This window comes from Phyllopteryx taeniolatus, chromosome 3, assembly GCF_024500385.1.
Source record: "Phyllopteryx taeniolatus isolate TA_2022b chromosome 3, UOR_Ptae_1.2, whole genome shotgun sequence".
In the NCBI taxonomy this organism is placed as follows: Eukaryota; Metazoa; Chordata; class Actinopteri; order Syngnathiformes; family Syngnathidae; genus Phyllopteryx; species Phyllopteryx taeniolatus.
Genome location: NC_084504.1, coordinates 396,345 through 410,629, shown reverse-complemented (window position 1 = coordinate 410,629; position 14,285 = coordinate 396,345). Strand labels below are relative to the sequence as shown.

Below are 14,285 nucleotides of genomic sequence, written 5' to 3'. Positions count from 1 at the left end.
TTCCGGGCAGTCCGGTTTCTTCCCACATCCCCAAAACATGCATGGTAGGTTGATTGAAGACTCTAAATTGCCCGTAGGTGAGTGTGAATGGTTGTTTGCTTGTATGTGCCCTGCGATTGGCTGTCAACCAGTTCAGGGTGTACCCCGCCTCCTGCCCGGGGATAGCTGGGATAGGCTCCAGCGCTCCCGCAACCCTTGTGAGGATAAGCGGCTCAGATAATGGATGGATGGATAACCGCAAGGTCAACACATAGTATGCGAATATCACTGAAGCAATTTTGAATGAGCACCAACAGGTAAACATAAATATTTTATCTCGGAACTCCATGATATATTGAAAAAGTTGGAAATTAAATTTGGAGTAATGTGACCTCTGAACTATGCCCCTGTGATTTTAAGTATAAAATCTAAGTATAACTGTAGCTATACTATCATACGATTATTTACGACCAGTAAGATACTGGATAAGATAGTATACTATCTTACTGGTCGTAAATAATCATATTTTACCGACTGTACAATCAACTGATCTGAGTTCAGAATCTGAACAGCCAGAATGTAAGATTAATGGTAACAAGGGCTTTTTGAATATATCTTTATAAACAAAACTTAAGAATTTGTCGATCCTATTACAGTGAGTACATTTCTTACTATGACACGGGTTTCTTTTCAGATATGTAAATGTCAGATGACAGCTTTAGCTTCGTCGTTGGGATGTTGATAGTTATATATTATAAACGAATAATTGGATGGGTAGCATGTTGTTAAATTGTTTAACAAAAAGCGGTCTTACGATAGTCATAACAATGAAAGTTAACATTTCAACACCAGGTAAGGTTAGCAATTGTTAGCTCGTTTGCTCTTTGGAGTGGACTTGATCTTACCATAACAACTCCAAATTTATTGTTGGTCAGGTTATCTCTTGCCTATTGGATTTGCCTTGTCTGCTCCAAGAACAAGTGTCAGTGCGAATGTCGACAAGTCGTAGCTCTCGCTTTAGTCCGTCAAGCTAGCCAACCCGAGTTGGTGTGCTACACGTCATCGCCCAACAGATGACCGGTGACATCACGACTGCGACTCTTGTTCATTGAAGGGGCCTTGGACGGAACAAGGATGCGCCCACTATCGGTAAGAAAGGTAACAGCAGCATTCACACTATTGAATTGATGCCGTATTATTTCTGGTTCCCATATTCTACGCTCATTTGGTTGGATTACACAATTATCCATACATTGTAACAATTACTTAGAAGAGATCTAGTTATGTGCGTTACTGATAATTATTGATTGTTCAATATTGTGCATGTTATTAGAACGTACAATATTCACAATGTGGTGGTATAAATTTGTGAATGATCATGTTCCGTCTGATTTTACTTATATAGGACTGGGCTTCACAATATTTTGTTGAAGAATTTTGTGTTCGCATTTTACTGTTTTACTATTACTTTTCATCAAGGAGAAACTAATAAATGGTAATCTTAAAATTATTTTCAGGTTCTGCCACTCCAATCTCCATTAAGCACGATCACAAGTATACTACATTTAAACATGCCACAATATATATTCATTATTTGTTTTGCTTTGTCATTATCTTGTGCCAAGAGAGCATTATAAAATTGTCATGAACAAATCACTACAACAGGAATGAGTTCAGACGAGTAAATCTTTATTGTAAAGTAAAACAGAGATCTGCAAATATGAACATTTTACAACGGTAAATTGACCTCAGCACACAGATTCCAGCTTACTTAGCTGTGAAATATATTTGTGATTCAAGCCCCAAGTGAGAACTGAAAGTGTGAGGAGTTACAAGTCTGTGAGGGAGTTTAGCACATCAACGCTTAAGTGAAAAATAAAATACAATAAAAACGCTGATACTAGAACAGCAGTTAAAGGTCGCCATATTTAAGCTTCCACATTTGGCTGTTATTGTTTTGTTTTCCATTACAGAGATCACATGGTACTTGTCAATTTTACTTCAGACAGAGAAAGGCAAAGACAGAGCAAGGGGGAGAAAGAGAAAGAATTAAGTTACCGAAGGACTGCAAATAACATTAACAATTACTGGTACTAGTGATTGTTGTCTATATTCCATCCATCACCGAAACTATACTTTAGCACAATGGACAAAACCCATGTCGCTTCTCGCAAACTTTCAGGTTTAGGCGAAGAGCTGAGTCAAGCTGTAGATACATGGCTTTAAATGTACATAGGGGGAATAAACAGTTTGCACTGTAAATACTTTAAATTTACACTACAAAATTCATAGACTCACAAGTGCTGGTGCCACTGTTGGTGTCTGTACTAAAAAAAAAAAAAAAAAAATGTTTTGGATTTCATCATCTTACAGGAAATACGGTGTTGTTGTTCGAGGTGGAATGACCCTTTCAGAATCAGGCACTGCTCTAAAGAGCTTTGGCTCTCTTGTGTTAGCATCTTTGAAGACCATAATGGAGGCAATGTTGCCACAGCGATAGCAGTAGTTGGGAGCCGACCACACCGTGACCAACTTTTCATCGAACATAAACTTGTAGCCCTCGTGGACCAGTTGATGTGCCCGGCAAATCAGCTTTAGATTGTTGATATGGACAAACTGCAGGTTTTTGGTGAGAAAAAGAAATTCAGAAACATTAGGGGGGAATAATGAAAAACACATCATCTGGTGAGAAAAAAACACTTTAGCTAAAATCACAATGATTTGAAAGCTGCTATTAACATTATGTAAAGAAATCACAGTACAACTTGAAGCAGTTATTCTTTAAATGATCATAATAGGGAACATGTTCTCTGCTTGCATGGTTTTCACCGGAGACTGCAGCTTACCTCCCACATTCCAAAAACATGCATGTGTCCCAGCATGACCTCTTGTGCATCTCAGGTGGTTACTCAACAAATTTTCAATTGGATTTATGTCTTGGTTCTGTTTGGGCCTCTAGAAACCTTTGATTTTCTTCTGGTGAAGCCACTCTTCTGCTGATTTGGACATACGGTTGGGGTCATTGTCATTGTTGTAGCGTATATTGGTTTTGGATAAAAGCGTAAATAATTTCGGAAAAGAAGACGTCGGAAAGTGAACGCCTGCCTTTATTTCCAGTGTAGTTCGACGTACATTTAACGTTACAATAAAACTATGTTTGTCTCGTATAGGCCACCACGTCTCTTTTCATATTTGTAAATTTTAGGAAAAGTGACGAAAAACCTCGATCAATCTGTTATCTAGAAGGCTGCTACGTGGATGAAAATAAATAGTTCTCGATTCCAGCGGTTTTACTATTTCACGCACACACACAAAGTCCACAACAGGAAGTGGAATTTTAGAGAAAATGTAAATCTACAAGGGAAAACTACAGGGTAAACTGTAGAGGGACTTTATTAGAAAAGAGTACTGATAAACATTCATAAAGAAGGCTGAACCCATGACATAAGGGTGGAATGAGGATGTGTGGGGAGCGATGCGAGAGCTGGGTATTTCTGTGACTGATAGTATCACCCAATTGTGCACCAATTTGTACTTGGTAATTAGCAAGTTGTACTCACATTGCGCAGAACAAGATTTAGGCAGGCGGGTCGATCCTCCCGATGGCTGGGCAAGGGCGCCAACAAGTGTATTTGCAGAAAAAGGAGGAAAAAGGAAAAACAAAAGAAAAAGCCAGCGTAGGGTGGCCGAAGCACTGGGGTGACGTTCGTCACGTTTGTCAAGAAAACTTGAGCCGCAAATTCTTCCTGCCGGATTCTTCTTAGTGGTGCTTCACCCACACACAAAAGTGTAGTTTTGGGGAGTGGGCAGAATAACTCAGCCGTCAGCGGTCGTCGGTCGTCAGCGCGGCAAGGAAGGTTCTGCCGGGCCTAGCCTGTTTCGGTGCGCCTCCCGCACCTCGTGGTGAGAGGTGGTGCTTCCTGGCTGGGAGCCAGCATCTTTGTGATGCAGGAGAACAAGAAGCCGGGAGATCAAAAGGCTCTGGCCTTTTGTACCAAGGAGAAAGGGGACTGCCCCCAAAGGCAAAAGCAGGAAGACCACACCTCTGATTTAATTTCACCCTAGAATTATTTGGGGTTCAAAACCAGTGGAATAAGAAATTAATTCCCAGCTTTTGCATTGTCTCACACACCATGGTTAAACTATGCAATGAGTGTTGCCACCTTATTTGGTTGCCAAGAACACTTAATGTTCATTATGTAACATTTCCAAGTTGTTCTGAGGTAAACACAATCATATTTGGTTGACAAACAGATTTAACCAGCAGACCTGTCGGAAAACAGTCATTAGTGACATTGTTATCATGATATACACTGGGAGCATTTGTGCAAAAGTTCATAAAATATCAAACAGACATTTAAATTCAGTGAAGACTTTGGGTAATAGTCCGTGGCTTGCAGTAACTCTCAAACGCCAGCGGGTGTCGCCCGCGTTCCACCAATGATCCCAGAGCGTCCAGTGGGACATTTAAAAAATAGTTCATTGTATTTTATTTAAGTTCCTGCAAAAGGCTGCGAATAGTAATTCCATTGTGGTTTGTCTAACTGATAGAACCATTGTTGTCAATCTGTGCCATACTGATACAGATGAAAAGAGGGTTTCCCAAACTTTTGGTCGGTATATCAGCGATGCAGAAAAAGGGGTCTTTGTTGGTGAGAAACCAGGTTTCCTGTGTCTTGAGCAAACAGACTGGCTTGCTGAGGGTCAGAAGAGAGGAATGCAGGGTTATCACCCAGTGGGGTTGCTGTTGACAACGTGTTCCATCAGGCATATTCGCTACATTGTCAAGGTCAAATTCCTCCTCAACTTTCAAGATGACTTGTCTGTCTGTCTTGTCACTAGCTGCAGAAAAAGCTTTTGACAAAGTTAACTGGTCTTTTATTTTTGCAGTACTTCACAAATTTGGCTTCGGTGATTAAAATGTTCACTGGATCACAACATTATACAACTCACCCAAAGCAACTGTCACCACAAATGGGGTCACATCACAAAGTTTCACTTTACAAAGAGGAACACGAGGAGGATGCCGACTCTCACTCCTGTTATTTGCACTGTTTATCGAAACACTGGCAATAGTGACACAGCAGAACACTAATATTAAAAGGTATCTGCACTCCTGTGTCAGAACACAAAATCAATCTTCACGCAGATGACATCCTTCTTTATTTACAAGAACCCAAGTCATCACTTCAAACAGTGCTTAACCGCATTAAGACATTCTCGCAATTATCTGAATATGCTATCGATTGGTCAAAATCAACAATACTCCCTCTAACGACTAACTCGTGGAATCCTGCAGCCCAAAATCCAAACTTTCCTATTCTGACAGGGAATATAAAATCTATCTGCATTAATATCGCGGCAAAACTTACATAATCTAAATCACATACCTCGACTGGAGAAAATTTGTGATGATTTAAAACACCTTTCTAGCTCACTTTTAGGGCACATAGCTTTGGTAAAAATAAAAACGTTACCTCAAATTAACTATTTATTTTCAATGATCCCACTCCAACCCACATTAAAATGGGTCCAAATGCTGGACTCTGCCATTTTAATTTTTTACTCTAAAAACAAGAAAAACAGAATTAGTCTATCTATCCTTCAGAAAGATAAAACAGAAGGGGGACATGACGCACCCAACATCAAACACTATTATTTAGCTAGCCAAATACAGTACCTCATTAAATGGTTACATCTAAATATTGAACAACAATCTTGGCTGGAACTACAACAGATACACTGCAATAGGACCAAACTTTCAGACCTCCCATTTATCAGCACAAGTCTCCAACACCAGAATTGTTTTAAGAAATATTATTGCAGCCACTATATCACCTTGGTGGAAAAGTCTACATACACTGGGGGGAAAAAAGTATTTAGTCAGCCACCAATTGTGCAAGTTCTCCCACTTAAAAAGATGAGAGAGGCCTGTAATTTTCATCACAGGTATTTTTCTGTCCTCTCTCATCTTGTTCTATTGGTTAGTTGTTGCATGTCTTCACAGGGTGCCCTCCCCCATCCACAAATAAGAAAAAAAAATTGACTGTTGTAACATTACTTTTGGTCAAATATCTTCACTGTCTAACTATTGTTCTGCTGTGCTGCGCACCCTTTTTCCCCTTGTCAGTTATGTCCCTCTGTCTGTCCCTTAAAACCCATTTTCTGTCCAGCTGCATTTTCAATAAACTTCAGAATAATTAAAAAATAATCATCAATTCCTCTGTACAATATGGCTGAGATGGAAAACATGCAGCGCTCCTCAGAGGAGGGGAAAGGTACATTTAGGTGATGAAATTTATGATCATGGTTTATTATGTAGCTTTTTTACATGTAATGAATTTGAATATGTAGCTTGTTGTTGCTCAATATTTACTAACTATTTTCCTAGTAAATAATGTGGGTAGGACTTGGGTGATACACGTCACATTCTCGGAGATTCGCATTATCAAGAGAGTGAAAAGACCTAAAAATGGCGGCCCCTATAAGCAAGTAGATGTAATGTTTTAAACATATTTTCTTAGAATAATTACTTTGTAGATTTAAGAAAAAAGCGGATGATAATGAAGATATGTACATTTGAATTTTTTTTTGATATCTTAGGTTTCGTTCCCCTTTTGGTGTTTTTCTTCAGCTGAAACAGTGGGGCTTTTAGTCAAGGTGGAGTAAACTAGTTTCAAACGGAACTGGCAAATACCACTCGATTTTGCATTTGTGTTGAATTTGAGAATGCATCAAAAGTATTACAACCCCAATTCCAATGATGTTGGGACATTGTGTTAAACAAATAAAACTGAATGCAATGATTTGCAAATCATGTTCAACCTATATTTAATTGAATACACTACAAAGACAAGATATGTAATGTTCAAACTGATCAACTTTATTGTTATTAGCAAATAATCATTAACTTGGAATTTTATGGCTGCAACACGTTCCAAAAAAGCTGGGACAGGGTCATGTTTACCACTGTGTTACATCATTTTGTGAACAAGTGCGTGAGAAAATAGTCGAACAGTTTAAGGACAATGTTCCTCAACGTACAATTGCAAGGAATTTAGGGATTTCATCATCTACGGTCCATATCATCATCATAGGGTTCAGAGAATCTGGAGAAATCACTGCATGTAAGCGGCCAGGCCGAAAACCAACATTCAATGCCCGTGACCTTCGATCCCTCAGGCGGCACTGCATCAAAAACCGACATCAATGTCTAAAGGATATCACCACATGGGCTCAGGAACACTTCAGAAAACCAATGTGAGTAAATACAGTTCAGCGCTACAGCCGTAAGTGCAATTTGAAACTCTACTATGCAAAGCAAAAGCCATTTATCAACACCACCCAGAAATGCCACCGGCTTGCTCATCTAAGAAGGACTGATGAAAAGTGGAAAAATGTTCTGTGGTCCAACGAATCCACATTTCAAATTGTTTTTGGAAATTGTGGACGTCGTGTCCTCCGGACCAAAGAACCATCCGGACTCTTATGGACACAAAGTTCAAAAGCCAGCATCTGTGATGGTACGTGGCTGTGTTAGTGCCAATGGCATGGGTAACTTACACATCTGTGAAGGCACCATAAATGCTGAAAGGTACATGCAGGTTTTGGAGAAACATATGCTGCCATCCAAGCATCGTCTTTTTCATGGACGCCCATGCTTATTTCAGCAAGACAATGCCAAACCACATTCTGCACGTGTTACAACAGCGTGGCTTCGTAGTAAAAGAGTGTGGGAGACTCCCATTGAAAATGTGTGGTGCATTATGAAGCATAAAATACGACAATGGAGACCCCGGACTGTTGAACAGCTGAAGCTGTACATCAAGCAAGAATGGGAAAGAATTCCATCTACAAAGCTTCAACATTTAGTGTCCTCAGTTCCCAAACATTTATTGAATGTTGTTAAAAGAAAAGGTGATGTAACACAGTGGTAAACATGACCCTGTCCCAGTTTTTTTGGAATGTCTTGCAGCCATAAAATTCAAAGTTAATGATTATTTGCTAAAAACAATAAGTTTTATCAGTTTGAACATTAAATATCTTGTCTTTGTAGTGTATTCAATTAAATATAGGTCGTACATGATTTGCAAATCATTGTATTCCGTTTTTATTTAGGTTTAACACAACGTCCCAATTTCATTGGAATTGGGGTTGTAAAAGAATGGCTTCACCATAAGAAAATAAAAGTTTTACATTGGCCCAGCCAGAGCCCAGACTTAAATCCAATGATGCACTTACAGTGTGCAATGAAAACAAGCTTATTATACACTTATGAATAACAGTTATCGGTTGTATTATTATTTTTTTTTTTTAAGTTTTACATTTAAAAAAAATAAATATTGTCTGGAACGACAATGAATAATTAATTTTAGCGCAAGGAAATATCCCCTTATACATCCAGTCAGTAAGCGACATGACCTGTGGTGTAAAAACAGATGCAACCTACCTCATTTGTTACTTTAGCGCCAAATAGCCAGCCTGCTCCTCTTGGGCTGATGGCCCAAGTGTCGACATCTTCAGGGTCAGACCAAACCAAATCACAAAAGGCTCCTTTGTGAGGGATTTCCTGGTTCCGCTCAATGGTCCGAATTTGATCTAAGGTTTTAATGTCAGGAGAGAGGCCTCCATGTACACACAAGATCTGTTCATCCATCAGCTAGCAAAAACAAGAAAAGTGGAAAAAACGTTAAATACAGCAACAGTTTAAAAACAACTGTGCAGGGTCTGAAATATCCAGTATCGCATCGTTTAAATGTGACGTAATTGGAGGTCTTTGGCGATGCATTACTCATTCCATCGCTACAATACGTGATGCATGTATTTAAAGTTTACAGTAAGTAAAACCTTTTTCTGAGTGGTCAGCAGCTGTCATATCAAAGATTGAAACATTTATTTCTTGTAACTCGACAATAAGAGCGTGGATTGATGACAAAAATTAAAACTGCGTGGCAGGCAAAAGGTAAACAGCTAGGTGATCGCTGATTGGTCAAAAGCAGAACTGTCAAATGTAAGGGAAAATCCATATTTTTTGGTCAAAAGCAGAACTGTTAAATGTAAGGAAAAGTCAGTATTTTGTTCTGGAAATCACTGAACGCTGACTCATCCCACCGAACGATGAAATAAACACTATGATAATTTTTTTTTAAACAAAATAACAAAACGGCGCGTCGACATTGAACAGTTTGCCCAACCTCCCTGCTTTCTGGGTACTACCGCCAGTGAATGCTTGGTGCACGCTATTTTATTTACGAGCCTCTGAGGCGAAAGCTCTCTTTGCGTCTGGCGTCATCGCATTATAAGTCACTAATGATCACCTCCATGGCACCGTGTCATTATCACCAAGGGAGGATGAGGGGGAAGAACATTCACTAGGGTGGTAGCCAACTGTCCTTTTCACCCAACGTCCATCTCCCTTGCTTTCCGTACACGCGTCCTGTTACCTTCATGGCCCTCCGGACAATCGGAAACCACAGACTCATGAACAATATACAGCGGCTGAAATAAGTATTTAACACGTCACCATTTTTCTCACAAAATATATTTCCAAAGGTGCTATTGACATGAAAATTTCACCAGATGTTGGGAACAACCCAAGTAATCCATACATATAAAGAAAGTAGAAAAAATTTGATCAGAAATTAAGTTGTGTGTAATAATGTGAAATGACACTGGTAAACACTATTGAAAACGGCAACTTGTATTTATTTAATACTTTGTACAAAAGCCTTTGTTTGCAGTGACAGCTTCAAGACGCCTCCTGTATGGAGAAACTAGTCACATGCATTGCTCTGGTGTGATGTTCTTTCCATAGATTTTAGATTGGATTCAAGTCAGGTGATTGGCTGGGCCATTCTAGCAGCTTTATTTTATTTATTATTTTTAAACCAATTGAGAGTTTCCTTGGCAGCATGTTTTGGATCATTATCATGCTGAAATGTCCACCCTGGTTTCATTTTCATCATCCTCGTAGATGGGAGCAGATATTTCTCAAGAATGCCTCGGTACATTTGCCCACTGATCCTTACTTCAGTAATGTGAAGTTTACCAGTACCATTTTCTGAAAGGCAGCCCCAAACCATCATGTTCCCACCTCTGAACTTCACGATTGGCATGGTGTTTTTAGGGTGATGTGCAGTGCCATTTCTCCTCCAAAGGTGGTGTCCATTATGGGATCCATCAATTTTCTGTCCCGCTTATCCTCACTAGGGTCGCAGATGTGCTGGAGCCTATCCCAGCTATCTTTCGGCGAGAGTCGGGGTACACCCTGAACTGGTCGCCAGCCAATCGCAGGGCACATATAAACAAACAAACATCCGCACGCACATTCACACCTACGGGCAATTTAGAGTTTTCAATTAACCTACCACGTATGTTTTTGGGATGTGGGAGGAAACCGGAGTACCTGGAGAAAACCCACACAGGTACGGGGAGACCATGCAAACTCCACACAGGTGGAGCCGGGATTTGAACCCCGCTCCTCAGAACTGTGAGGCAGATGTGGCTAACCAGTCATCCACCGTGCCGCTTATGGCATCCAAACAGTTCAATTTTGCTCTCATCAGACCAGACTATATTCTCCCAGTATTTAACTGGCTTGTCTAAATGTTGTTCAGCAAACTTTAAGCAAGCTTTGACATGCTTTTTTCAGCAATGGGGTCTTACGTGGTGAGCGTGCATACAGGCCATAGCGGCGGAGTACATTACTCACTCTTTTCCTTGTGACAACAGTACTTGCTAATTCCAGGTCTTTTTGAAGCTCTCCACAGGTGGTCCTTGGCCCTTGGACAACTTTTCTGATTATTCTTTGTATTCCTCTGTCAGAAATCTTGTGAGGAGCACCTGATCAAGGCAAATCTAAGGTGGTATTATTGGCTTTCCACTTACGTATTATGGCCCCAACCGTGCTCACTGGAACATTCAGAAGCTTAGATGTTCACCTCTAACCAATGCCATTGTTATGTTTTGCAACAATTACTTTGCGATGGTCTTGAGACAGCTCTCTGCTCTTTCCCATCATGAAATGTGTCTTGACACACCTTGGCAATGAGACCTTTTTGTAGGCCATTAATTAGGACTGAACTAGCTGATATACATTTGCATTGACAAGGGCCTGCATTGCTCTTTGATTATTGATAAATTTTAGGTGTTGTCTTGGCTTTCCATACCTTTTTGCACCTCCCTTTCTTCATGTGTTCAATACTTTTTCCCTGTGTCATTTCAGATTTTTACACACAACTTAATTTCTGATCTTATTTTCTCTACTTTCTTTGTATGTATGGATTACTTGGGTTTTTCCCAACATCTGGTGAAAATTTTGTCAATAGCACCTTAGGAAATAAGTTTAGTGAGAAAAATGGTGACGTGTTAAATACTTATTTCAGCCGATGTGTATGCAGGGTTGCTACAATAGGATTTCTGCTGTCCCACAAGGCAAACATTCTCACTATACATAACATTACTTGTTCAAAAGGTCAAAATATTCCTCTATATATTAAGTGTTTTCAAATTCAGGGTAGAAAAGCATAAAATTAGTAATTTAGTACTTAGTGAAAATTTCATTCAAATTATTTCCCAAAACAGCATTTTAAAAAATTGCTCTACAAATCTCAGCAATTGCTATACAAAAATAATTTTGTATTGCAATAAATAGATGGATGAATAAAGGCTATACAGAATATTTTAGTATTTCATACCCTACTGTATAGCTGTTACCAAGGGGGTAAGATCAGCTAAAAAGTGATTTAGACAGGATCTCTTTTTTTCCAGGCAGTCTGGAAAATTATTAAAAATGTCATTTTCATCAAGGGAAGCCTATGGTACTATTTTTGCTCATGTCTTCATGAAAAAAATGTTTCTTGGTTCTGATCAAATTGTTGCAGGATCCATGCCAAAGTTTTTGAGACCTTCCTGCTTTCAGCAAATTGAAACTGAATCCATAGTTACCATCTTCATCTGTTCACTGGGCAGTGAGAACCATAGCCATCCATAAAGGTGTATGAATCAACTCAAAATAAACAACTATATAATATTACTGGTAACTGAATACTTACAGCTGCCACTGTTAACATATCAAACACTTTGGTGCAATAACGCCAGGCATTAGCGTTTCCATATTTGGTCTGGCACTCATCTGTTGAACAAATAAAAATTGCAAACACAGTTATGATTACTGTCCAGGAGGTGCAAACATTTTAGACTGACTTATATTGAGTTAAAAACTGATCATTCTTTGACTTTCATCTCACCATAAAATCCGTAAACTTGAGTAATTTGTCTGCTCTCATGATTTCCACGTAGAAGAGTGATGCGGTCTGGCCATTTAGCTTTCAGCACCAGCAGGTAGGTAAAGGTCTCCAAACTGTAATATCCTCGGTCAACAAAGTCTCCCTTAAAGATCAGAGTTTTTTTGTTGTTTGTTTGTTTTTTTAAATCAACATGAGACCAATGGTGAGACCCTTTAACATAATTTGTTCTTAAGTTACATTAATATGAAAAATATACAAACCATAAATATGTAATTTGTATCTGGAACTTGGCCACCAGTTCGAAAGAGTTCACAAAGATCATAAAACTAGCACAAATAGAGGAAAAAAGAAATATGAGAAAAAAAAAAAACAACTTTATACATACCATGAAGCTAGAAAAAAAAATAAAACTAAACTAAATTTATGGCACTAGCTTTTCCTGTCTGGAGCTTTCACCTGTCCGTGTATGTCCCCACATACTGTTACTGGAGTTGAAACAGGTTGAACGTTTGACTCCTCCAGCAGAAGGTCACACACATAGTCACATAATCGCTGTATAGTGGAAAAGACAGAAGTGGTGAGGGTTCAGACATCAATTCCTATTGGACTAAGAAACTACCAAATTGTATATACCTGATAATTATGATCAAAACATTATGAAGCATATTGTGTATGCATAAACATTTACAGGATACATTAACTAAAAAGGTATAACATTAGATTTATTATCAAGTACATGATTTAAAGCAACATGAGTATAAGCGTTATAGAATATGGATGGATATTTCTTTATGAAGTAATTAAGACTAAATACAAACATATTTTAAATGCTGGCTAAATCAATGTGAGAGCCCTTCTGTCATCAGTCAGTGGTTCTGATCCACATCCCACAACACAGGTGACATTAACCCAGAAGAGGGCACTAAGAACACATGACACTTTGACAGATACCTACTAAAGGCACATACTTAACAAAATTGATCGTTCATGTGGCATAACGATAAAGAAAGGTCGAACCGATCATTTTACTTTTTGATTCAATGAGAATGGGCAGAACAGCTCACAATGCATTCTCTTTAGCTTTTTAATACGAAAATCTGTTAGAGAAAGCTAAAATTCCGACTATTACAATTTGATTATTTTTTTTTGGCATACCGATATAATCTTTATAATACTATTTCAATCACTGCCATTGACGGCTGCTGAATTCAAATATCCATGTTACCACCGAGGACTGGCAGTAAATGCGTTTGAATGTTACAACCCTCACTTCTCGGCATAGACTCCAACGCATTCTCGAACCATATCGCGATGCACACGTTCTGAATGGAAGCATATTATGGTGTTATTTTAGTGATTTGATTTACCACGAACATTGCATGTCTCTCAGTCTGAAAATGGTGTTCCTTCCCGTATACACACCAGCATAACGATTCATGTTTAATCGTCTCGCTGTCAACTGCGTCAGGTCACGACTTAGATGTCTGATCAGTGTATCGTTAGAGATGTATGGCAAACCAAGGTGATCATATCGACTGTTTAATAAATGACACAAGCTGCTTCTCTCCGTTCACTTCCTGGCCGCATAGACTAAGCCAGGGTGCTAACGCTACTAACTAGCTTAAGCTAACCACACTTAATTACACATCTTAACCACAATTTGTGCTACAAGCACACTAGCTCTTCTTACTGAATGCGTTCATATTATGGATATTTTACCTTTAAGTCATTTTCTGGAAGGTATTTGCACTGTTTTGCGATGTCCGCATATTTCTCCAGATCTAGAGGCGCCATTGTGTCCACCGATTTGTCATACGTAACTTCCTGCCAAGCTCCACGGCCCATGGATGTTTTTTTGAAACGCTCTACCGCCATCCAACCATCCGTATGCTACAGTGCGCCTGTCAAGATCATTTTGGCCAAGAGGCATATTTGTAATAAATGCTTTCAAGCAATAAAAAAAAATAAATACTAAGGAAAATAAGTGTCTGGCTTTATGCAGTCCATTGTGCGCCTTTGTTATGTGATTTATACTACATAATAGGCTGATACACAACG

At 39.1% G+C, this 14,285-nt stretch overlaps 2 protein-coding genes across 11 annotated transcripts in view; both read right to left on the bottom strand.

The window, feature by feature from the left end:
- golga1 (golgin A1) overlaps positions 1 to 1,064 on the bottom strand; it is a 76,609-nt gene extending 75,545 nt beyond the window's left edge. For 4 of the 7 annotated variants that reach the window (XR_009787561.1, XM_061766336.1, XM_061766337.1 and 1 more), the window contains exon 1: positions 885 to 1,062. The gene's annotated coding sequence lies outside the window, so the exon portion shown is untranslated. Of the gene's footprint in view, positions 1 to 884 lie in introns of all 7 variants that reach the window. The other 3 variants (XR_009787560.1, XM_061766340.1, XM_061766341.1) reach the window with 2 other exon arrangements.
- A 583-nt stretch (positions 1,065 to 1,647) lies between these two features.
- Positions 1,648 to 14,089, bottom strand: ppp6c (protein phosphatase 6, catalytic subunit). Of its 4 annotated transcripts, XR_009787559.1 has the most exons (8): positions 13,947 to 14,089; positions 12,684 to 12,779; positions 12,488 to 12,553; positions 12,228 to 12,369; positions 12,033 to 12,112; positions 8,429 to 8,638; positions 2,826 to 2,975; positions 2,458 to 2,595 (listed from the first exon to the last, which is right to left on the bottom strand). XR_009787559.1 is itself a non-coding variant. In XM_061766333.1 (7 exons), exons 1-7 carry the CDS (start codon positions 14,070 to 14,072, stop codon positions 2,347 to 2,349), a joined length of 969 nt encoding a protein of 322 aa, XP_061622317.1. In that variant the 5' UTR covers positions 14,073 to 14,089; the 3' UTR covers positions 1,648 to 2,346. The 4 variants fall into 4 exon arrangements, 3 of the variants coding, with proteins under 3 accessions (XP_061622317.1, XP_061622318.1, XP_061622319.1); XM_061766333.1 differs by lacking the exon at positions 2,826 to 2,975 and having other exon boundaries at positions 1,648 to 2,595; XM_061766335.1 differs by lacking the exons at positions 2,458 to 2,595; positions 2,826 to 2,975 and adding an exon at positions 2,982 to 4,676.
- Positions 14,090 to 14,285: the final 196 nt, after the last annotated feature.